The sequence below is a fragment of the Sphaeramia orbicularis genome, chromosome 1 (genome assembly GCF_902148855.1).
Source record: "Sphaeramia orbicularis chromosome 1, fSphaOr1.1, whole genome shotgun sequence".
Classification (NCBI taxonomy): domain Eukaryota; kingdom Metazoa; phylum Chordata; class Actinopteri; order Kurtiformes; family Apogonidae; genus Sphaeramia; species Sphaeramia orbicularis.
The window spans coordinates 2,195,682-2,221,631 of NC_043957.1; the positions used below are offsets into that span (position 1 = coordinate 2,195,682).

The window sequence follows — 25,950 nt, forward strand, 5'->3', positions numbered from 1 at the left end:
AACATCACAAATTTCTGGTGACCCCAGACATTCAAAACGGAGACTTTTTTTTGCTAAAATTAATTTGTTTTTGATCATGTAATAGTTTGCTATACTATGTTGCAAATAAACATTAATTTTAGACACATTTAGTCTATATAATGTCTGTTATTGTGGACATTTAGTCTATATAATGTCTATTATTGTGGACAGAGGCAGTAAATCCAGGTGTAGATTACTGCACAAAGGCTCAGGATCTGTCCAGTCAGTCCAGCTGGGATTTACAAGGAGGACAATTAATACTGAACAAACTAGAACTGAAACTATGAATTATGAAAGAGCTGCAGCATCTGAAACTGACCACAGTGAACATCTGACACACAAACAGAACCACAGTGCTGCAGTTTCACAGTTTGTCATGTCTTCTATGGATTGTGTTTGTGTCTGTCAACTCTCCATATATTTTTAATTAGTATGTTTTTTTTTTTTTTTTTTAATCAATTACTAGAAATTTCAGGTGACCCCACATGGGGTCCCAACCCCAAGGTTGAAAAACTGTTTTAGAGACAATGTGACAGGTGAGTGTCGCTAAACGACCCACATTTTTACTTTTAAATTCATTTTTGCTTTAGTCGGACCATAAGGGACTATCCAAAACAAGGAGCTACTTTATACTGAAATAAATGTTGGAATGGCAATCAATTAAAGTTGGCTCTCTAATGGGACATGACTGTGTTTGGACCCATTCATGAACAAATCTAAAATCAAAAATCAAAAAATGAGTTGTTTTTCATTCTTTCGATTGTACGCACAAATTAAAAGTTGGAAATAAGCAAATGGACCAAATGTGGGGTTTCATGATAAGAGTTCTGATACCAGTAATGTCAACAAGGTTCTAATAGTTTTGGATTTTTCATTATAGTTCAGTTTTGTTTAGTTCTGAATTTTTTTTCTGTAATTCAGTTAATTTTAATTAATTTTTAGAACAGGTTGGATAGTTTTTATTAGTTTCCTTTTTTTTTTTCTAAATGCTTAGTTGTAGTTTAGTTGTAGTTTAGTTGTAGTTCAGTTGTAGTTCAGTTGTAGTTTAGTTGTAGTTTAGTTGTAGTTCAGTTGTAGTTCAGTTGTAGTTCAGTTGTAGTTCAGTTGTAGTTTAGTTGTAGTTCAGTTGTAGTTCAGTTGTAGTTCAGTTGTAGTTCAGTGGTCTCTTTTCTCTTCTTCTCTGTGCTCCTATTCAAATCAATCCCAGACAGGACTCTGCTGCTTTAGTCTCCATGTTTCCAGGTAGAGTGGGGACCAGAAGACGACTGGAAACCACAAGTGAACACAAGTGACGGAGCAAAAAGTGCCGCTAGCTAAAACTGCTAGGGTGAAATAAACTGATTTCATATCAATCCGACATTGACAAAGACGAAAACAAAGGGAATTTTATCCATAATTTTTTTTACGATTTAATTAGTTTTATAAACACACAATACAGTTTCAGTTAGTTATGTTTTTTTCTTTTAATTCTAGTTTTTATTTATTTCAGCTAATGAAAATGTTTTTTCAGTTTTAGTTTTCGTCATTTCGTTAGTTTTCGTCAATGATAATAACCTTGGTGTGTACAATTGAAAAAATGAAAAACAACTCATTTTTTTTAATTTGTGCATGAATAATGAAATGAGTCATTTTTTTCGTTTTCCGATCATGGATTCTCAGTTGAACATGAAAAGAACGATGACACACAGATTTTGTACGTATGAGTGACGCCTTGTTTTTCCTCTCTCTCTCATGTGGGAACATGTGCAGCCACTCAGGGCCACCATCATCCCTCTGACACTGATTATTTTTCAGTGTCATCTTTGAGCTCTAATCGCCAAGGTTTGTTTGAGTGAACCTGACGTAATGCGTGCTTTGTTTGCAGCTGGGTGCCAAGGACCGCAGACAGCAGATCTGCTTCCATGCCTTCGCTGGCATACATCATCTATCCCGCTGTATCTGCTATTAATCACTGTCTGAGCCTGCACGACTGTTCCCTCAGACTGTTCCCTGCCTCCCAACGCTATCGAAAAGAGCTCTGTGGGTTAGATTACATGCTCGCCATGTTAAAAACCGGCTCGTTCGGCCAAAAACAGCCAACGGAGAGCTTTCAAACAGCCAGGTTTTCTGCCAAGGAAAAGAAACCAGATCTAGTATTTCCATAAGAATGTTGTACAGACCAACAATCGCACTCGTTGCATATTTAAACAACACGCTGAACTTCAAATTGTCTTAATATGTGTCAGATTCAAGGAGGGAACACAGCAAATGTGATCTAGTGCAGACTTAATAAGTCTATCTGCTGCCTCTCAGGTTCTGTTGTTTGGTATTTTCTTGTTCCCACCTCTTTGCTGGGAAAGTAGACAGACTACACTGTTTTCTTCCTGTGTTTTAATCTGTCTTATTAAGGCTGAGTGCACGCTTCCTTCTGTCTGCACCATCTCACTGTTCCCACGAGGCGAGACGTGAACATTTACAGTTCTTCAAATGAAACTTATGAGACAAAATGGAAGTTAAAGCTGCACAAGTCACCACATGACTCCTCTAAGTCTCAACTAAAGTCACCAATGAGTTTGTAGTCTTGTATTTTTCACCGCCGTGCAGAGAAACGGCAAAGCAATAGACATCCAGGCGTGCGTTTGGAATATTCCTGAGGCTACACTGCCTTATAATAATGCATGAGGACCAATTTCAGGAGTGTTACAAAGCACAGCGCTAAATCTTCTTTATGTTCAAGCCATTAAGCAAGGCTAGCATTAGTCATAACTCACTGGGAAGCGTGTACGCTGGACTTGTCCCTCATAAAGGTGTCAGAGGGGTTAGCACGCCCATTATGTCGCAGCCATTTCCCTGTCAAAGTATTTTTGCAAAACCTATTTGAACTATGGCTGGAGCTGTTTGTATCTGTCTGCAGCTGTGACTGTGCAGAGGACGGCAGCACTAAACCAATGCCCTTCTCCTCTTTCACAGCTAATGTTTATAGGATGTATGACACTGTTGAATTAGTGTAATTTAACAAGTGCTTCATCCGGTTGAACTCTCGCTAAGTTACGTCCCTGAGTGTCACAGTAACACACGGTAACGGCAACGCTGAAAGCAACAGGTTGGCTTTATTTACACGATCGGGGTTTTCAGATGGAAGACGTAGGTGTGTGGTTATGACTTCAATAAAAATGTATTTACACCTAAGTTCACCACATAGAAATTAAATGTGTTAGGGCTCAAATGCGCTCACAGCTCTTCTGTGTCTGTGTTCATATTAAATCAGTCTCAGTGAATCCAAAGGAACTTTGTGTTGGTAAATGACAGTTGTTCAAATGGACAGGATTTCAGTTCTGTTCAACATGTTGATGCTCATATGAACTATGTTTTCAGCTCCAAAATGAACCATTTCAGCACAATTAATGCTATATTTTCATGTCACAAATGGACAAGTTCTATTTGAACTGAATTGAGCTGAAAAACAAATCTTTTCTTTTGGATTCCCCAGTTTTTCTTCCCAGATTCTCTCCTCCATATCACATGTTTTATTTGTACAGGTTCAATCTGGAGTATGGTGCTGAGCCATCCTGCTTCTGTTCCACCAATACATACATGAAGAATGGCACACAGCACTGTTTACATCAACACTTTTACAATAAGAAGCATTTTTAGACACAAAGAACAATTCTAGATTGTTCTTTCCTCTTTAGTCTGATGCTAAACTATCCAATAAATAATAGTGCTCCTAGTTTTTGCACAGGGATCATTAGTGTAAACGCTGACATGGCTGCAGAGCATCAGTATGATGGGATCCACAACAACCATGTCACATCCGTCCACTGACACATTTAGTGTTTTTGTGTCAGCTGGGATTGTTTTAGATCCACAATACCAACATTTATGAAGAAGAGCACAATTACACTGGTCAACAACAAATGTATTGTTTCAGTTTTTTCAGCTGATTGAGGATAATTTTGGTGCTGAATCCAAAAATCACATTAATTTTGCTCAATCAGGTCAACTTTCTGAACTATGCTACATATTGGCTTTTGAACATTTTTGCTTACATTTATGGGCATTTTCACATCATATGATACAAAATTCTTTCATATTTCTTGCAATAAACAAGTTCTGAAGATTTGACTTTTGCCAATTTATGATTAATGTTTTTTTTAATATTACAGGTGAATGAAATGGCTTCGACTAGAAGATCTTGCAAAAATAAGCCTGACGTATTCTGCTCCATCTGCGCTGAATACACCATTGTACCTAACAGGAATCAAGTCACGAGTTTCATAAAGTGTGCTTACCAATCTGATTTGGGTATTAATTATTATATTTTGTGAGAAGATGAAATTTTTCAAAATCAAACTAGCAAAAAAACCTGACCTGATTGAGAAAAACAGATGTCACTTTTGGATTTAGCGGTGCAAAATGGTCCTAATTCAGTTGAAAAAACCTGGACAACTTGCAAAAAACATTTTTTTGGAACCCAGTGTAATCAATAGTAAGTCTATCAGTTTATTCCTAATAAAGTACTGGTACTGACCAGAGCATCAATGGGTGATCATCTTCAGTATAATTTTGGCATTTCACAAATTCATCCTGCAGGTCAGATTGGAACATCTGGCCCCTGGGCCACATGTTTGAAACCCCTACACTACATGGAGCATGCACATTTAGTTTACATAGTCATTTTGCTGTTAATTCCTGTTCTTTCGTTTGAGTTACCTGCTGCTGGGTGGCATTTCCTGCATGGAGACAAAAAGTGGGGCTGAGGGCGGAGCAGGGTTTCCCTCCCATGGACCAGACCAAGAGTTTGTACGGGGGGGGGGGGGGGGGGGGGGGGGGGTTAGGGTTTCTACGTGCTAGTCTTAGTTTGTGTGTGTTTCCTTTCCCCCTGTGTGTTAACTGTGGTTTGATCCACTAGTACATATGTTACCCCAGTCTGGCAGGTCAACAAAAAATTAGCAATAAAATATAAGGAGGTAAATACTTTTTTTTTATTATATAAATGTGGATTATTATAGCCTGTCAGCCATGAGGGATAATTCCTAGTCTGTCAGGTTTGTTAGTTGAGTTGGTGTCTAGTTTTGTTAACATTTTCTTCAGTAGAGTTTTCTGTTGTTGACCTCTTCTTTTAAGGGCCCGATAACTCTGGTTTCAGTTATTTGTTTTGTAAAAATATTGTTTCTGGGAAAATAAATCCCTTTTGTCAGAACTTTAAACCTGTGTTTTGTGCTTTGACTGCTTGGTCAGCGACACTGTCTTCTTTGTGGATTTTTGTGTTTACTGTTGTTTACAGTGTTGTTGTGAGTGTCCTTTGTTTTTAACTGTATTTTGACTGAGTTTTGACCAGGTAACTGCTTTTTGGAGTTCAACCAGGGGTCAAAAAGAGCCTCAAAACTCCAAAACAAAAACTACTGGGTCAAAATTCAAATACTTGTTACTTTTTTTTTTTCCCTTTTCTTTAACTTACAATTTTTTTTGCATATTTTTTCATGTTGTTTATTTTGTAAATATTCATTTTTGTTCATCTAGTTGCTTATTTTTCTGCATTTTATTTTATTATTTTCTCTTCAATTTTGTTCAGTTTGTGGCCTGTTTTGTTCGTGTTACTTATTATTTTGTTGGTTGATTATTCATTTTTGTTCATTTTATTGATTACTTTGGCTGTTTTTGGTCATTTTGTTTTTTTTTTCTGTAACCACTTTTTGGAGTTCAAGCAGGTGTCAAAAAGCTAAAAGGTAAGAACACATGAGAAGAACAACTTCAAAATTAAAACAGGAAAGAGACTGAAAACAATAACAGATCCCAATATAATATTTTACATGAATTTGGATTAATTAACACACCAAGGATGCCTTTTGTTCTGCACCTAAACCTTGTAATAATGGAAAAAACCCTGATGACTGCAATAACTTCACTGAAGGAAGTTTGATTTAATATTGTGTTGATTTGACATCAAAACCTGAATATATGACACCTGTTATGTAATAAAATAACTAAATTATAAAGTATTTTAGTGTTTAGTAAACAGAAAAATAAACACTGAAAAAATGTTAACATAAATTTAAAAACACAGATCACTTGTATGGGTTCTATTGAAATTTTCAGAGAAAAAAAAAAAAAAAAAAAAGGTTTAACGCATTTAATTAAATTACCACACTGGATTAAACTCAAAGATTTACATACATACAATAATATTACCAAATGTATGCATATATATGGTAATGTAGTGTTGCTAATTTACAGTGACATTTTAACGTTTCATTCCATTTAACTGTTTTAAGGGCATATATATCGATGTTTTTTTCAGACTTTTAATTTTAATCATCATAGCCCCAGAAAATAAAAAAGAAAACACCAAAAACAAGTGCAGCGCTGAAATAACTGTTACTGTTCGAGTGTAAATAAACAAAAGTTTGCTGACATTTCCACTATATGACGTTAAAAGGTGATGATTTGTCAGATTCAGTGTCTGTTGGCCTTAATCTGTCAAAAAAAAAACCCAAAAAAACAGTTATTTGCAGGCTGTAATAATTTATCTTCTAAATGTTGTTGTGTTTTAATGCTGTCTCTGGATCCTTCTTGTGCTTAATTGCAGCAAAAGCTTTAAGTGTGTTTGAGTTAATGCAGGTCATCTGTTATTTAGGAGTTAGCGCTGAGGCTTTTAATCCAAGCACATTACCTGTACATACTGTACTTTTATTCTATTTATTATTTATTCCACTGGTGATCAAAAGCCTCTTCTGATTTAAAGAGTTTAATACCTGTTGAAAAAGTCGTTTTTTCTTCAGGTTTCTCTGGTTTGATAGAACCTTTGAATTTACTCTGAGCTTTAATGAACATCTAAATTAAATATGGGAAAATACATGGCTTACAATAAAAAATGCTGAATACAGAGAATAATATTATAATAAATGGTGATAAATCTATTAAGAAAGGAACTGCCACAAAAGTAGGACTGAGTCTCTATGCTTTAATTTTCTCCTTTTACCAAATAATCTGTCCATAAATGATCAGATAGGCAGTGGAAGGAGATGCGTATTTTATGTTCAGTTAATAAAATATTTTGTTGAAAAAGTGTGTTTTTCCTCATTTTGTTCTGATTTGATCCAACAACTAATGAATGTACTCTGAGCTTTCATGAAATTCTACATGATCAGTGAATTACAAACAGAAAAAAAACATGACTTACACTGGAAAAATGCAAAATGCAGAAGATAATATTACAATAAACGGTGATAAATCTATTAAGAAAGGAACTGTAACAAAAGTAGAACTGGGTCTTTATGCTTTAATTTTCTCCTTTTACCAAATTATCTGTCCATAAATGATCAGATAATAGCGCCAACTTTGAGTTTACAGCTGCACAATGAGGTGAAAAAGTAGTTGGATCAACGACAGTGGATGGAGACACTTGGTTTATGTTCAGTTAATGATAGATTATATTGTAAAATGTATTATATTATATTGTATTTTTTCTTTTTTTTTGTGTATTGTTCATTTCGGGGGAGGTATTCATATAAGCCTTCTTTTTGGCTTCTAACCTCTCCTGCACAATTTTGTTACTTGTTTGAATGTTGTTGTTTTTTCTATTGCTGTTTTAATTTTGTGCAAATAAATTAACAATTAATAAACAGATTTGACTTAATGACATATTTGACTCCAGTTTTCTCTGTTTCTGATAAAATGTCCCTCAACTTTAATCTGTTCATTGGAAAAATGCAAAATGCAGAAGACAATATTACAATAAATGGTGGTAAATCACCTGGGAAAGCCAAAAAAAAAACCATGTGGAAGTTGTGACAGACACTTCAGTGGGTCTTTAAGGGTTTAGGGGTGTTCATGCAGGGTGGACTGAAGTCCAGTAGCTGTAGCGCACCGTAAACGCTGGAAGTAATTCCCCAAAAAGTCTCAGAGGAGCACTCGTGCAGCTAGTGCTTAAAGACCGACTTTTCATCCAAGGCTCAGACACTCGGCTGGTTCACTAAGGCTGTTTTTTTTCTTCTATCGTGGACAGTTAGTGTCAAACTCACCCACTGCCTCAGACAGCCCGTAGACCCGCTGGCCGTAAGCGTCCGTCTTGTCCCAGATGAAGGTGTAGGACAGGTTTGGCTGAGCAGGAAACCATTTCTGGAAGAGTCTCCCCACTACCGCCACCATCAGGTGAACCTGAGGAAATGACGGCCAGAGCAGAGGTCAGGGTTCCCACACGAACACACACAAACACCTCAGTATCAGAGGTGGAAACAGCTGTTCAGGTTCGCTACATCACAGGGGTCAAACATACGGCCCACGGGCCAAAAGCAGCCCACCGAAGGATCCAATCCAGACCCTGGGATGAATGTGGGAAATGCAAAAATTACACTGAAGATATTATCCCTCTGCTATCCCGTCCACCAAGGCCCTTACTGAGCACCTAGTGTGCCTTTTTACCCGCACTTATGGAATAATGTCAAAAAAAAAAATTCATACAGTTTGTTTTTAATTCTTTTACACTTTTTTCTATTTCATCAACTTGAGCCGTAAATAAAAATACAAAATACTCAATAACTGTCACATTTTTTAACCCTTTAAATGCCATGTTTGTAATTTAAACAAACCTTTTTTTTGGATGCAAAAAAAAACACACAAAAAATGTTTTTTTCAATATACTACATAAAAAGTGGATCACATATTTGATTTTTTCATCCTCATCAACTTTCACAGCTATGCTGATGACACACAGCTGTATATTGCCATGTCTCCTGAAGACACTCGGCCAGTTGATGCCCTTTTTAACTGTATTTTAAATATTAAAACCTGGATGGCAGAAAACTTCTTACAGCTCAACCAGGGCAAAACTGAAGTTTTAGTTATCGGTCCTGAGGCTACGAGAGAGAAATACTTACCAAAATTACAAGCATACTCTTTCAACCCATCGGTACAAGTAAAAAACCTGGGCGTTATCTTTGACTCTGAGCTCACTTTCATCCCACACATTAAATCTATTGTAAAAACAGGTTTTTACCATCTTAAGAACATAGCCAGAGTCCGTCCAGTTCTCTCTCGAGCCAACACGGAGATGCTGATGCATGCTTTTATTTCCAGTAGGATTGACTACTGTAATGCCCTGCTTTCTGGTCTTCCCAAAGACAGAATCTCACAACTCCAACTTCTCCAAAATTCAGCCGCTCGAGTGCTGACGAAGACCAGAAGGCGGGCTCACATTACACCGGTTTTAAAATCACTGCATTGGCTCCCCGTGTGTTTCAGGATTGATTTTAAGGTCCTTTTAATAGTCTTTAAATGTCTTAATGGTCTTGCGCCTTCTTATCTTTTAGACTTGCTTTTACCCTATGAACCCTCGCGGACCCTGAGGTCCTCTGGCACTGGCCTTTTAACAGTTCCAAAAGCCAATACAAAAACCCATGGAGAGGCAGCTTTTCAGCATTATGCTCCTCGCCTCTGGAACAGCCTGCCAGGGAACCTCAGGGCCGCAGAGAATGTAGAAATTTTTAAAACCAGGCTCAAGACCCACCTTTTTAATTTGGCTTTTAACTGATGCTTCTGTTTTATCTACGCAAAGGTTTTATAGTTATATTTAATATATATATCTTAAGATTCTTTTAACCAGTGCTTCTGTTTTATCATTTTAATGTTTAATATTTTTATTATTTTCATATATGTCTTAAATTTAGCTTCTTTTAATCAGTTCTTTTATATCTTTTTAATGTTTCTTATTCTCCGGTGTTTCATCAGAGGGAGCCCTCCATGCCGGGGGGCGGCTGTGGACTCCGGGGGCTGTGGCACCCTCTCTCACTGGGGTCCGCTCCTTTCTGGTGGGTGGGGGTCCCAGTTGGCCCTCTCCCACTAGTTGGGATGCGGGGCTGGGTTGCTGGTGCCTGGTCGCCGGGGTCGGCGGCTGCCTCCTGGTGCGGATGGCTCCCTGAGACAGCGCCTCCTAAACTGATGTTTTACCTTTACTTGTACATTTTTGTTCTGGTCTACCCGTGCTCAGTCAGTCTTCTTAAGTATGTGTGAGCTTGTGGGTTTGCATGTATATGTGTGTGTGTGTGTGTGTGTGTGTGTGTGTGTGTGTGTGTGTGTGTGTGTGCGGGTGAGTGGGTGGGTGTGGGTGGGGGGCGGTACTGATTTTTAAACTGATATGTAAAGCACTTTGTGCTACAGTTTTTAATGTATGAAAAGTGCTATATAAATAAAGATTATTATTATTATTATTATTATTATTATCCTGGCATATGTCAGTAAAATGTTTTCAAAACAAAATGAAAATCACAAAAGTGCACAGATATCACACAAACAAGCTCCACTAGAATCATTTCAGTACTGAATGATCAGTGAAATCAAATCCAGTTTTTCCAGATACTTTCCTTATGTATTATCATTATTATTATTATTATTATTATTATTATTATTATTATTATTATTATTATTATTACTACATTTTTAAAAAAAAATTTATTCAAGAAAGAAAAAACAATAAATGGTGCAATTTAGACCCAGTGTCTTGAATTGTTTTTCTTAGTTGAACTGAATGCCCTCCTCCCACCCTGCCCACATACATACAAACTACCACTAAACATGAAACAAAAACAAAAGGGGGGGGTGACATAATAATATAAATCCTGACATGGGTAAATTACATAGGGGACACTTTCAGGTGTTGTTTCTAGTTTCCAGAGTATATGATAGTATGGGAGAATGGTGATCCTATGGAAATACCAAATTAAGGGGTCCCATAACTTATGGAACTTTCCAATTAATCCTGTGATGAAATACTGAATATTTTCTAAATTTAGGAAAAACGTCCCATCTTTAAGCCAAACAGACGCTTTTGGTGAGTCGGGAGATTTAAACTCTAGAGTTCTTCTCCTCGGGGCTACAAGGCAAAGGCTTTTTTCACGTCTGTGGTCAATAAAAGCTCATTTAATTCTTCTCTTACAAGATTATGTGACTTTGAGCAGTTTTTTCCGTACTTTATTAAGACTTTCACACAAAATTCCTGACTTTTCAAGATCTGGAAAACTAAATTCCATACTTTTTAAGACTTTCAAGACCTGTGCGAGCACTCAGTGCATCACACAACATGATGTATGCAGTGGAGTCTGATGCCGTTTCACCTCAGCTGACCCACGTTTAATCCACTCTGATTCTTTCCTGAGTCCTTATGAACCATCCTTTCCATTCTTCCTTTGACCTTATGTTACTTTCCATGGGCTAGAAACAGTAGATACCACGTAACATTTCTGATTTTTCCTTCTGTCCTTATAGGTCTTATTGTGTTAGTGTGGGGCTGGACGTATAAAACAACTGTAAATACTAGAGTCCTCCTACAAAAACCAGGCATACGTATTATTAATAAGGACGGTTACTATGAACATATGAATGAATTGTTTAGGAAATCCCACATTATGAAATTCAATGATTTGGTTTCCTATAAAATAATGCAAACAATGTATAAATCCAAATTAAAGTGACTCCCTGTCTGTGTACAAAGGTTCTTCTCAACACATGAATCTAAGTATGATTTACCAGATGTTTGTAAATGTGCTGAACAAAAAGAGACTAAAAGCAGATGTGTGTATATATATATATATATATATATATATATATATATATATATATATATATATATACATATATGTGTGTGTGTGTGTGTTATTGGAGTTCAACTATAGAATGAGTCCAGCATGGATTTAATTCAGTCATTTTTGATATTTAAAAAACAATGGTACGTAAGGCAATAGATAAATAATTTATTTTTGATTCTACATTAAATTAACATTAATTTGGTTGGTTAACTTTTCTATTTTTCTGGTTTATTTTCACTTTTTTATGTTTTTGCTTGTTTGTTTGGTTGTATGCATTGTTGTTGTTTTTTTCTTTTCCTATATTGAATGCTGGGGAGCTGAATGTGTTCTGTAGGACAGGCATTAACCCTTTCATGCATGAATTATGAGAACCTTAGTCAATATTTTTTCTTGAGTGATTTTATTCCTCTTTAGGCATGAAAAAAACAATGCAATTGATTTTTAATTTTTTTTTTTTTTTTTAATGAATGTTTTTTTCATGGAGTTACAAAAATGTACACTCAGCTGGACACTATGTGTTTAATTTTTGAAGGAAAGGAATATGTATTTAAAACCCATCATCAGAAGATAAGGTAAGACAAGGTAAGATAAGATAAGATAAGATATACTTTATTGATCCCCCAAGGGGGAAATTGAAGTGTGTGTGGAAGTGCAAGACAATATGCATCAATACAATAGAAAAATAAAGAGATAAAAATATAAAAAATATAAACAAGTTTGTTAAAGTGGCTAAAGTGACAAAAAATAGCAATAATAACAATCATAAAGTTATATACTGTGTGAAAACTATGAAATAAAAACATTTTTAATGCTGCTAATCTGATGTTTTCTCACATTTTAACATACTCTAATACTAGTTATTACTCACTTCATGGAGATAATATGCAAAAAAAAAAAAAAGATTGATTTTTAATTGATTTACACTAAAACATGTTAGTGCAGATCAGGTTTATCAAGAACAGCAAAGTTACAGTAATGGTCTGACTTACAGTGTTTGGGATGATGCATTGGTGTTCACTGTGCTGGCTGATATGGAACTAAAACAAACAAACCCATGAATATACAAGAGAACAGCTGGAGAAGAACTGACCACTGGAGTGACCAGTATGCATGAAAGGGTTAACAGAAGCCTTCTGCTTCTGCCTGGGCCTGTTCGGTCATTAACCTGTTGGTAATGTTCATAATGTTTGTAGTGTTGTTGTTGACACTGGCTGTATAATTATGTGATGACTGAATAAAGAATTTCATCATCATCATCATCATCTTTCCACCAGTGTGTCTCACCTTCATCAGGTTGAAGGGGATGGTGGACTGCGTCATGGTGACTTTGAGAACAGGTTTGTATCCTGCGGCTCTGGAGCTCAGGTAGACCAGGTTCAGGTCGCTTCCAGGTATGGTGGTTTCTTCTTGTAAGACCTGCACAAACCGGCACAAACATTGACACATGCATCAGTCAGGGTTATACGTTTCTGTTCTGACACTGAGGTAACAAATGTACAGGAAACTGGGAGTTAATTGGCTGCAGACTACAGCCCCGTACAGGCACGTCTGCAGCCAGAACAGACAAAAAAAAAAAAAGAAAAAAAAAGGAGCAGGAAATTGTCCAGGGCTACAGAGTGTTTGGCTCACTGGCGGTTCACAACACCCACTCTACTGTGTGTTCACGGCGTGGGTCCATGTAGAAACTAAAGGTTTCCTGTACGTATGAGGACGGTCTTTACATCCAGTTCTAACTGTGCAGGATCCAAACTGTCCTCACATGAGCCAAAAGTGAGAGAAAATACTGGACTTTGTCAGTGTACTTTTACAAAACTGCCTGGTTCTTCCATCGTTAACCCATAAAGACCCAGTGATACTTTCAGGCAGATCTCAAATGAATTTCACCTTCCTTAAATTATTTATCTCCATTTATTATAATAATATCCTCTGGATTTTGTGCTTTTTCAGTGTATGTCATGTAATTTTTTGGATTTCATTCACTGATCATGTAGATGTTCATAAAAGCTCCGATTAAAGTTGAGGGTTATTATGTCAGAAACAGAAAACTGAAGAAAATGTGAAATTTTCAGCAAAGATACCAATAACTGAACATAAGCCCAGTGTGTCCATCCACTGTCATTTATCAGACATACGTGGGTTTATTATTTTTACTTCAGTTTCATTCAGTTTGGGGCTTATTTTGTTCTTGTTGCTCATTATTTTTGCCAATTTTGTATTTATTTTGTCCTTTTTAAAAATTTCTTTAGCTGTTTTTGTCCATACTCTTGCTTATTCTACTATTATTATTTCATTTCAGTCTTTTTTTTTGTTTTATTTTTTCATGTTACTTATTATTTTGTAATTTTGTTTTTTACTACTTTGGCTGTTTTTGTTCATTTTCTTGCTAATTCTACTATTACTATTTCATTTCAGTCTTTTTTTTTTTTATTTTTTCATGTTACTTATTTTCTAATTTTTTTTTTACTATGGCTGTTTTTGTTCATTTTCTTCCTCCTCCTCCTCCTCCTCCTCCTCCTCCATCTTCCTCACACACAGATCATCTCATCTTACAGGTAAATAAGTTAATAAAACCAGTTTATTTACATTTATTGTTGTCATTTTCTTTCTAACCTCACCTTTTCTGTTTTTAAAAACCCTTAAAAAAAGGATTTTTGGGTAGATTTAGGGGCTGGAACTAATTAATTAATTACGTTTCACTTCATTTCAGTGGAGAAAATTGATTCGTCAAATGAGTAAATGTCAAAAGGAGCCCGGTCATAGGATGAATTAAATGTGTACTGTGAGGTGGTTGTGATTCTAACTCCGCCGTAGCTGCGTATCGTGCTGCACATACAGACGGCGTTGTGATCTGGTGTTGTTGCGGCCGTGGTGACCTACACATTTTCATCAGTGACTTAAAATACAACCTGGCAACAGTGGAAACATGAAGGTTGTGTTCTTTAAAGGGAAATCTACAAACCCAAAGGTTCTTCCATTTCTCCTGGGCTGCTGCTTTGAAGGTGCGTTCAAGTACCCATCTGAACGGGGACACTCACAGGTGAAGGGCAAGAAGAAGGACTGCTTTGATTTAGACACTTGGAGCGTACCGACACCCCCTTGACCTGCTCATACCTGTGGTGAGACACGGTTTTTGAGTCTCTGACGGACTACTCTGCTCTGCGGACGCCGTCAAGTGACAGATCACGCTCTCTGCTCTTTGATGTGAGATAAAGCGCCCTGCACAAGGGCACAACGGTGCATATGCATGACCGTGTTTATGAGCGTATGCATATTATCTCTGCAGTCAAACGCATGCATACTTGTGTTGCGCATACTGTACGTCCTTGCGTTGACCTGAGTGAAGCCACGCAGACTGAATCGGACTCTGTAGGCAGCCCGACGAAGCACAGGACACCGAACACGTCTCAACATCGCCGCTGGTGTGAAAGAGCTGAGCGCCAAGAGCAGAATGAGGGCAGCGGCGTGGCAGCACAACAACATGATTTGGGGAAATGGACATTTTCCAAGGGCTCAGGTTTTCCTTCCAGTCCACTGACATGTAGACGAAGGAGGCAAATGTGCAACAGACGGAGCCAACAAGTGTATTTGTGACTTGTCAGGTCATACGGTTAGCCTCGTAGCATAACAGAGCAGATAACAGATATTCTAAATATTTCATTCCTTCAGCTATTACACCTTTTAACTCTGACAGAGGCCATTTGAGTCATTTTGAATGATTCTGTGTTGTTGTTTTTTTTAATATTAGCGGAACCAATAGGGTCTTTTAGTCTTTTAGTTGGTATTTATTGACTATTTATTGTTGATTATTTAAATGCATTTATTACCTCCGCCAAGGAGGTTATGTTTTTGCCAGGGTCTGTCTGTTTGTCTGTCTGTCTGTTTGTCTGTCCGTTAGTGTGCAACATAACTCAAAAAGTTATGGACAGATTTTGATGAAATTTTCAGGGTTTGTTGGAAATGGGATAAGGAAGAAATGATTAAATTTTGGTGGTGATCGGGGGTGGGGGGGCCCACGGGGGGGCGCAGACCAGAAAATTTCATCCAAATCTGTCCATAACTTTTTGAGTTATGTTGCACACTAATGGACAGACAAACAGACAGACAGACAGACAAACAAACCCTGGCAAAAACATAACCTCCTTGGCATGGGGGGGCCCACAGGGGGGGCCACTGATCAGCCTTGGCGGAGGTCTGCGCTCTCCCAGTGCTTCTAGTTCGTAGTTGCGTTCAATAGTCCTGTATTTGTGCACTGATTTATTTGTGTTTGTCACATTGCACTTTGGATGTGGGCTGATGTCTGTGGTCAGCTGCAAATGAATTGCCCTTAAGGGATAAATAAAGTTTTCTGAATCTGAATAACTGCTGAAGTCATCCACTATATGGACAAAAGTATGTGGACACATTGAATTCAGGTGTCTAACAGGGGTCTGGGATACAAAACAATAATAACTAATGTCATATATATAGTTTCATATTGGGATAAATGTCATTGCATTGGTTAGTTTGGTTTAAATTCACTGGAAAAAAATCTACATCTTACCATATGTATTTTTCTCATTTCTAGTCCAAATATCTCATCACACTTAAAATAAGACATAATCACCTAAAGAGGAACTTTTCAGTGAGATATAAGAACTGATTTTTAGACAAGATGTCTTGAAAATCTTATTTCAAGAAATCTTATCAAGATAATTTTCATTTGTTCCATTGGCAGATTTTTTTTTGCTTAAATTAAGCAAAAAAAAAAATCTTGAATTAAGCAAAAAAAAAATCTGCCAATGAAACAAGTGAAACATTTCTTGGTAAGATTTCTTTAAATCAGATTTTCCAGATCTATTGTCTAAACATCAGTTCTTATATCTCACTGAAAAGTTCCTCTTTAGGTGATTCTGTCTGATTTTAAGTGTGATGAGATATTTGGACTAGAAATGAGAAAAATACACTTGGTAAGATTTGGATTTTTGCAGTGTTGTTATCTTTCCTTCCAAAATGCCTCAGAGATGGTTTTGACTTAATTCCTCTCAGCACTGATCAAGTTTTTTTTTTTTTTTTATCCATCATTATGATATTAAATGTCCTACCTCTACATAATTAAAATATTTTTCATGCTCTTACTAAATAATAATTTTCTACCACAACTAACCATCTTCTTTCTTAAAATCTCCCCTTAAACTTTAAGGAAATATTGATGTTTATTAATTATATGGACAAAAATATTGGGACACGTCATGTCTACAGCTGTAAGATGTCCTGTTCATGTAAATGACAAGATGTAAATATGACATATGAACATCAATGTTAATTATCAATATGACATTTATCCCAATATAAAACTATATCATCTTATTAGTCATTATTGTTTTGTATCCCAGACCCCTGTTAGAGAAGAAACACCCAAATTCAACGTGTCCACATACTTTTGTCCATATAGTGGATGACTTATGCCGTTATACTATGAGGCTACATATATGACCAAACGAGTGAAAAATACACTTCCTGGCTTCGTCTGTTGTACATTTGCCTCCTTTATCTGAATTCAATGTGTCCCAATATTTTTGTCCATATATGCTATGAGACTAATGATATACTGAAAAGGAATTATGTAATTTTTTGCACAGTGACACTAAAAACATGATGTAAATGTGTATAAAATACAGCAGTATGGCAGGTTGAATAGTGTATTTCATTTCACACAGGTCCTCTCTCCTCTGCCTCTTCAAACCTCCGTAAATTGCCGTCTTTTGTAGTTTTATAATTGCGTGGTCTAACATTGGATTAATTTTGCAGCTCTCTTCACACTGTTCTTCTCATCTCTGATGCCTTAAGAAACTACTCACAAAAACAGAGTTAGAACATTAGAATTTTTGACCTTGTTAAATAGAGGCTGATTTAGATGAGCTGATTGTCCATACGGCTGCAGTTTAATTTCCTGACAACTAAATGATCAATCTATTCACATCCTACTCAATTTGTTTGTGCGAAGCCCATTTATGAACACATTTTTCATTCCTTACTTCTGTCAGCCTCATTTGGCGTCACTCTGCTGTCTTTATTAGAACTCTGTGTTTGTCTTCCAGTCATTTGGTTCTTTATTGGTGGGTTCTGCTCCAGTATGATGGTTTTATGCTGGAGTTGGAAACATTTCATCTGAGTTTCTGAAAACCAGAGCTGCTCCAATGAAAACCACGTTACTGCGCGTACAGCAGTGAGTAAAACAATGAAATATGAAGACGCATCTGCATAAAAAGGATTACAAACTCAAGTACTGTAAGAATCATGGAAACAGGAAGTTAAATCTGTGATTTAAAGGCACAATACTAACGTCTATGAACACTTGTCACTGTGAGTTCTACTGATGCAAACAGATGTTGACAGTATATTTTAGTTTTTTTAATATTGGTATTTGTTATACATTGGATACAGTTTATTTGTGATAAGTATATTACTCTTAAGAAATGGACAGTTTTGGTATTTTTTTGCGCATTATTGTTATGGAATGGATAGTTTACTTTTGTTTTTTAATATGTGTATAATTCTTATGAAATGGACAGAGTTTATTTTCTGTTTTTAATATATGTATTATTCTTATGAAATGGACAGAGTTTATTTTCTGTTTTTAATGTGTATTATTCTTATGAAATGAACAGAGTTTATTTTTGTTTTTTAATATGTGTATTATTCTTATGAAATGGACAGAGTTTATTTTCTGTTTTTAATGTGTATTATTCTAATGAAATGGACAGAGTTTATTTTTGTTTTTTAATATGTGTATTATTCGTATGAAATGGTCAGAGTTTATTTTTGTTTTTTAATATGTGTATTATTCTTATGAAATGGACAGAGTTTATTTTTGTTTTTTAATATGTGTATTATTCTTATGAAATGGACAGATTTTACTTTAGTTTTTTTAATATGTGTATTATTCTTATGGAATGGACAGAGTTTATTTTTGTTTTTTAATATGTGTATTATTGTCATGAAAAGGACAAAGTTTATTTTTGTTTTTAATATGTCTATTATTATTATGAAATGGACAGAGTTTATTTCTGTTTTTTTAATGTGTATTATTTTTATGAAATGGACAGTTTATTTTTGTTTTTAATACATGTATTATTGTTATGAGATGGACAGAGTTTATTTCTGTTTTTTAATATGAATTATTATTTTGAAAGTGACATTTTTTTTTTTGATATGTGCACTATTACTGCTATGAAAAGGACAGAGTTAACTTAAATGTGAAATGCTGCTGCAAAATGTCTATCCTTGGTATGTACTGCAATTTTGGGTTTTGTGTTGGAATTCAGGGTCGGCAGAAGGATGGGCTAAGGGGGCAGGAGATTATAAATGAAACTTCATCCCATTCCTTTTCAAATGTTGGACTTTCTTTTCTATAATCCTTTTGTTGTTTGGTTTTAATGCAAATTCACAATAAATAAACAAACAAACAAAAAAACGACAGATACACAGAACAAGATACACACACAAATCTATCTATCTATCTATCTATCTATCTATCTATCCATCTATCTATCTGCTGTCCTTTACCATTAGTGCCATTGTAGTTTTTTTTGTTTTTTGTTTTCTTACCATTGTTGGTCTGTAATTATTATCATGTAAGTTGACGGTTAACTGTTACCATGGTAACACCACCAGGAATGTACTTTGTTTCTATTTTTTTTTTACACACATTTTGGTTATGCAATGTAAATACTGTCAAATGAGTTTATTCTAAGTTGGTTTAGGCCTATTTTGTTCTATTTTGTTCATTGTTCTGGCTTGAAGTCAAAGGAAGGAGTGAGGATTTAAAATGTTCTTATGTTCAGTTATTTGATGATGAGAATGGGGGTGGGATTAAATAAGTTTTTCTTCCTCCCACTCCTTTTTGAGTATAGATGAATGATTTTTTTTTGGAATTTTGAATTTGCATGTATTCTGTAAATGCTCGAAATAAACAAACAAATGAATGAATGAAATGTATCTATCTATCTGAAAACTACAGACACTTAAAGGAGAAAACCTACAGAAACACTGTGGAAAGACCTGAAAATAACCTTAAACTGTTGTTCTCTGAACCTCTGGTCAGATCTCCCAGCGCTGTTTAGTTTGATGGTACAGGGCCAGTGTTTATATAACCTTAAAACAGAAAGCACTTTCTGTTCCATTCAAACACATTCCAAGCTGTCAAAGCCAGGCGTTAACCTGCCACCAGGAACAAGCCGGGGTTCAGCGTTTTATCCAAGGACACTTCAACATATGAAATGATGAAATGAGGAGGAGAAGAAAAAGGAGAAGAGGAGATGAAGGACCCCGAGAAGGGCAGGACACATGAAAAAAAAAAAAAAAAAATCTCCTTAGGGAATGATACATCCGGACGGTTCCGGTGTTATATTTTTCAACTGCACTATTGCCTTTTCATTAGGCAGGCATTTAGTGTTCATTACAGATCCATTACATCCCCTTTAAGACTGCCCTTTCCACTGCCCTCCTCTCTAATGGACTCAGCACCACCAAAAGCTAAAGAGCGCCTTTCCATTCGCCGGCTTTTGATCTGCACTCAGACACACACGTACATGCGCACGCCGCCTTCGCACGCACACACACATGCTAACATCATGCCAGCGTTCCTTTGGCGCCCACTCGCTCTGCCTTTATCGGCGATAGACAGGCGGCGCGCATGCACGCTTGTCAAATAAAAAATAATTACGGAGCGCCGGTTCAGGTTTGTAAAAATATAAAAAACACACATGGAGTTCTGTCATCTGTTTCCTTTCCTCTGTGGACCGTTTAACACAATGTGACGATAAAGAAACCACACACACACACACACACACACACACACACACACACGATCATTAGACTCTTTCTGTCTCTGTCCTTTACACACAACGCAGATACACACACACCGCACAAAGATAACACAGTGTAATGCGTATGCAATTACAGCATTCCTGCATGATGAGCCTCAGCTGCCGCCAAAAGAAACATGCTATTAGGCTTATAGGCAATTAGAGGCAGGACACAGGGTGGGGCAGTGTGTGTGTGTGTGTGTGTGTGTGTGTGTGTGTGTGCGTTTCCTATAACTCCAACCACTCCAAAATTCTTCTGCTGTGGTAACGCTCTGTATGTGTGTTATTCCAAGTGGGTTTGTGTCCAACTTCATCCATACCGGGCCCATTAAATGTGTGAGCGTTTAGCGTTTCCTCTGTCAGTTACACTTACAGCTCTGCGTTCGGTGACGGGGTTAATGCTACCGTTAAGGAGACACTTCGCTTTTTTCGTGTTTAATTTTTACCCACAAAATACTTTCCGATCATCTGTCAGGGCTGAAACCGCCTTCAGTTCAACAAGAATTTAATCTGTTGTGAATGAAACGACTATTATTACATAAAAATAGGGACACAAATATTTGGTTGATATGTGACTCTTTGCATAAATATGATTTATTTGCCAATAAAAGTCTTTGTAGTGTATAAAAAGCTTATAATATTTCTTTCGTGTACGTCAGTGGGAAAAAAAAAAAAAAACTTGCAAAAACAAAAGTTGTATCACTGCCAAAACTTTTGGCCATAACTCTTGTGTTATGTTACTGGTTCATGTATTTGTATGACTGAATTTCACTCTCAGATAAAGTGATGAATGGCTGACAGTTGAGTACATTTAACTTCGTTTAATATATATAAAACAGCATTTTTATTGCTTTCTTGGTACAAAAGGAAGGATAATAACACAAAATAACATGGACAGTGTCCAAACTGTTGCTTTAAATACCGATATTAGTCCAGAATTTCATAATTGCTGCATCCCTGTGTGTACATGAATAATTAAAGATACAATTTCATTAATAAATGAATGAAAAAAGGAGGTGAAATGATAGAAAATTATACAAACTGTGGTTTTTAAACAGAATCAGGAGAAGTTTTGCTTCTACTGAGATTTGCTGATACTTTCTTAATGCTCAACAAAAATTTTGTTTTTTTTCTCTGTACACTATGAATATATAATCCAATATAATTAACAAATTATATTTTGTTTTCACATCATTCCATCAGTATGTAAGTGAATGTTAGTTGATGTATTGTCATTAAATACATAAAACTCCAACATGTGTGTGTGTATTTTTGAGTGAAAATGTCACTACACTGTATATAACTGATGTCTGAAGTCTGTTTTCTTGTGCAGGAAAGGTGTTGTCAAGGAAACCAAACATTTTATCAAGTAAAAGTCACGGTCAGAGAATGATGTGTTTGACATGAACCAGCTCAGTTCAGTAATAGAAGCCTGTTTCTTACCTGTGTTTCAGGTATGATGGGCCCGTCCTCCGTTGAGCCTCTGTGAAACGTGGACAGAGGAGAAGCCACGATGACGGGGTTGGGTCTGATGAAGCCGCTCAGATCACAGCTGGGGATGTCATTCTCCTCCTGAAAATGCACCAGGAAACAATTAACCCTTTAAGCGCCAAAGTCACAAAACTGTCACATAACTGAGTGAATCAGACCATAACTCAGATCGAGTCGGCAGATCTTGTTACCACCTCCCACCAATAGATGGCGGACATGTGCCCCTTGGATCCTAACACCATTTCAGGACATGTTTCTATTCAAAGTGAAGAAGAAAATCCAGTTTAAAGGCATGGTCCTGAACTGGTTTAGGAAGTAAGTAAAGTTTATTTAGCTTTAGTTTGGATAGATAAGGACAGATTTATCTACTCTGCTGCTTGGATAAAAACTTACTGCATTTTATTTTCTACTACTGTTTAAGTTCCATTATTTTAGGGATACGATGACAAAAAAAAACCAAAACAAAAAAACTTCCATGTGATTGTCCAGATTTTCTATTTTTACTGTTTGTCATGCTGCTGCTGCTGCTGCTGAACTACAGTTTCCCAGTTTGGGATCAGTAAAGTCTATATATGTATGTATCTATCTGTAAATATGTTCAAAGTTCAATTTTACTAAAAGTCATGCAATCTGATATGGCTGCCACCCTCTGATGTGACAATATTCAAATTCAATGTGTTTTATTGTTATGTGTTCAGTAAATAAACAGGTTTTTCTGCGCAATGAAAATCCCACACTGAATGCCAAGAGAATTTAAGATAAGTATAAAAGTATATCAACTGATATAGAATAACTTAACTAGGAAATTACAACCAAAACAAAGTGGCATTTAAAAATGACATGCAAAAGAAAAAGAGCATAAAAAATACAAAAAACATAAACTACTATTACTACGAGAAAAATATATATTTACATGAATGCAACATGTGGGTACTTGTGTAAACTGTCAGTGGTGTGAGGTAAATGGTATATGACATGTGCAGAACCGCCTGAGATAAGAGAGGTGTTAAATGTGCAAGACTGTCAGAGATGAACTGTAAGAAATGTGCACATATAAGGTGCAAATATAAAAATTAGATGAGTACATTTACTCCCATCTAGGCTGACCAGGTGCTTCTGAGCCACATGTGGGACAAGGAGTGTGTTTGTGTGGGACAGTGTGGGACACGTAACTGTAATGCTGGAACAAAGTCTAGATTTTTAAACAATATGCATCTTATTGTCCAGCTTATAAATATGAATAACAACAATGTGATTTAGTTGCACACAGTATACATATTTTTGCACTGGACATTTATGTTTTGCTTGTTTCTGCACAGGTTTTGACAACTTTTTGTGCTTGAAAAAAAAAAAATCTACTTGTAAAAAGTGAAAAAAGAACGCTCAAGTTTCAAATATTGTAATTAAATACTTTTAGAGAATCAGCTTTTTTTTTTTTTTTAATTTGAGTACATGTTCTCAACCCTCAAAGGTAAACTACTCTATGTGCGATAAAACCAAAAGGCAGAACTGACAACATTAGAACAGCTGTTTCCACTTCCAGACAAACTAACAAAAACCTTTGTGCATCCAAACACAGAACAGTCAAACATTTAACATTCTAACACAGTAATGAAAATAGAACAAGATAAAGAAAATATCCTGTGGAATTTTGTCAAAAAATAAATATCCACAAACATAACAAAAGCATATTTTGTCGCCTCACGTCTCTCCGTTCAAACTCCAAACTTAAAAATAGTTAAAGGGAATCTGGATCAAATCTGACCAAACATCTCATACAGACTGTGTGTCGCTTCAGGTCGTACTTGCCTCTATGCGCGATGGACAAATAAGTTTGACACAGTTCCTCAGAATACCCTCTGTCAATCCTCCCCCACTGCTTTCCCTGATGTCTTTTCTGTAGCTGCATTTTCTATTTTTTTGTGCGGAGTTTCCATAATTTCCTCCAGTATTTGCATGCAGGTGTGTGAGGCTTTTGCCTTTCTTTTCTGTGTGTCAGTGGGCGGAGCTCAGGACGACGCTGGTGACAGGTTAACGGACTCCTGACACCATGCGTATGTTGGTTGATTGACAGCGGACACAGCCAATGATGATAGCGCTGTCTCCGCTGTAAAATGAAAGTCATGTTTGGAGGAAGGCGACTGTCCTGCACTGTGGACAGACAGCCAATCAGATGCGGGACATCGTCTCAATTTGTGGGATGTGGAAAAAATGGTCATAATGCTGTGGAGTCCCACACAAAGAGGGGCAGCTGGTCACCCTACTCCCATCATAAACTTTGGGTCACACATAATATGTTTCTCATTTACAGTATGATTTTATCTCTAACCACTTCCAAGATACAGCTTCTTGAAATCTTGATATCAGAATTTAATATTAAAAAACAAAACTTCTAAAGGGTTAAAAGTCCTTTTTTTTTTCACCTCTGAGTCTCATTTACATCAACATGAAACTAGTCATGAGTCGAACACCACTCACTTTCTTCATGACCAGCGTGTCCATGACGTAGAAGACGTTCCACGGCACCCACACCGTCCTGTACTGGGTGAGGAACGGAGCGCGCTCAAAACTCAGCGTCAGGGAGGCTCCACCGTTGGCGAGAAGGTCGAACCTGCACGAGCAAACAAGGACGTGTGTCAGCCTGGAAAACAGCTTTTTAATTGATTCACCGGTATTGCACCCACCCTGGATGTTTAAACGAGGGTAGATAAATGTTTCCTTAATTAAAACCACACTGATTGACATCTGTAAGCACTAATCTATTAAAGCCGGCGCAGGAGCTGTAAAGTGAACTGGGTGTTCAACGTCAACGCCCAGGTTCTCTCATTTAAATTCTGTTTTGTGAGGCTGTGAATTTACATGTGGACTCTGTGTGCATATGATTACATATCCATATGCTGCGGAGTGTGTGTGTGTGTGTGTGTGTGTGTGTGTGTGTGTGCATTCGCCTCCTGCTCGGTGTGTGTTCTTGTGTGTGGGTGAGTGCAGATGCAGTGATTGATTGCATCCTCACGAATTCAATGCATTTTAAAAGAGTCTTCTGGGTTCCCTCCTACACACATTCACACCTCTTCAACTGATGTGCTTGAGATTGAAAACTGAATCTGGAGTGGAAGTGGGGCTGACGGGGACCAAAGAATCCCCCCTCCCTCCCTCCCTCCCTCCCTTTGTTTTGCTGAACTGGCTTTTTATCAAGTGGCTCGTGTGCTTGGAGCAGTTGGTTAAATTCTATGCATACTTTATTTCATAACTATTGTTTACCTACTGTGACTTTCTATTCTGTTATTATATTAAAGCAGTGATATTTTGCTTTTTTTAAATGGAATTATTCATTTCCCAGCATTTCCCTGTGGTCTCCATAAACTGTAAATGCTCTGCTTGGCTCTGAATTCTTCATTCGTTCAACTCCACAGGTCCAGCTTCAACTCTATTTCTGACTAATGACACCAGAAAGGTGGTTTGGAGTGCTAGCCCTTTAGATGCACATGAGAAGGAATTAAAACAGGTTGGAGAAATCCACCGGATTTTTGCCTAAATGAAGATAAATATGTTTTGCAGCAGCTGGAGGGTTCAAATTCAACCTTTATGAACTATTAGGGTCCAAATACACAAAGAAATGAACCAAAGTGTCACAACTCTACCTGCTCTGCTCTCTCTCAGTCACATCTCCTCACCTCTCTGACCTTTCCTCTAATTACTCAGCTCCGTTCACCTGTTGTTCCCAGCTGCCGTCATTAGGCCTGGGCCTGTTTAACCTCTGCATGTGCATGTCGCCAGATTGTCAACCTAGTGTTACTATGCAGCATACCTGTCTGAATCTCCATTTCTGAACCTGTTTGCCTCGACCTGACCCGCCTGTCCGGAATCCCTGAACCCCGCTCGTCCGACTACGCCTGCCTGTCCTCGGTACAGACCCACCTTCGTATGACCAAGCCTGTTCGTCTCAGCCCTGGATACTGAACCTCCTTCCGACCACGGCTCTGTCTGTCCCCACTGGATTCGTCTGAATTCCCCAGTTCTTGACCCCCGCC

The 25,950-nt window shown here is 37.0% G+C and overlaps 1 protein-coding gene across 1 annotated transcript in view; it reads right to left on the reverse strand.

Moving 5' to 3' along the window:
- Positions 1-25,950, reverse strand: part of tenm3 (teneurin transmembrane protein 3) — a 776,142-nt gene that overhangs the window by 172,876 nt on the left and 577,316 nt on the right. Inside the window, exons 25-28 of the mRNA XM_030128911.1 lie at positions 24,398-24,530; positions 21,872-22,000; positions 12,867-12,998; positions 8,025-8,160 (exon numbers count right to left, since the gene is read on the reverse strand). Of these exons, the coding sequence (XP_029984771.1) occupies positions 8,025-8,160; positions 12,867-12,998; positions 21,872-22,000; positions 24,398-24,530 (530 nt within the window). The remainder of the gene's footprint in view (positions 1-8,024; positions 8,161-12,866; positions 12,999-21,871; positions 22,001-24,397; positions 24,531-25,950) is intronic.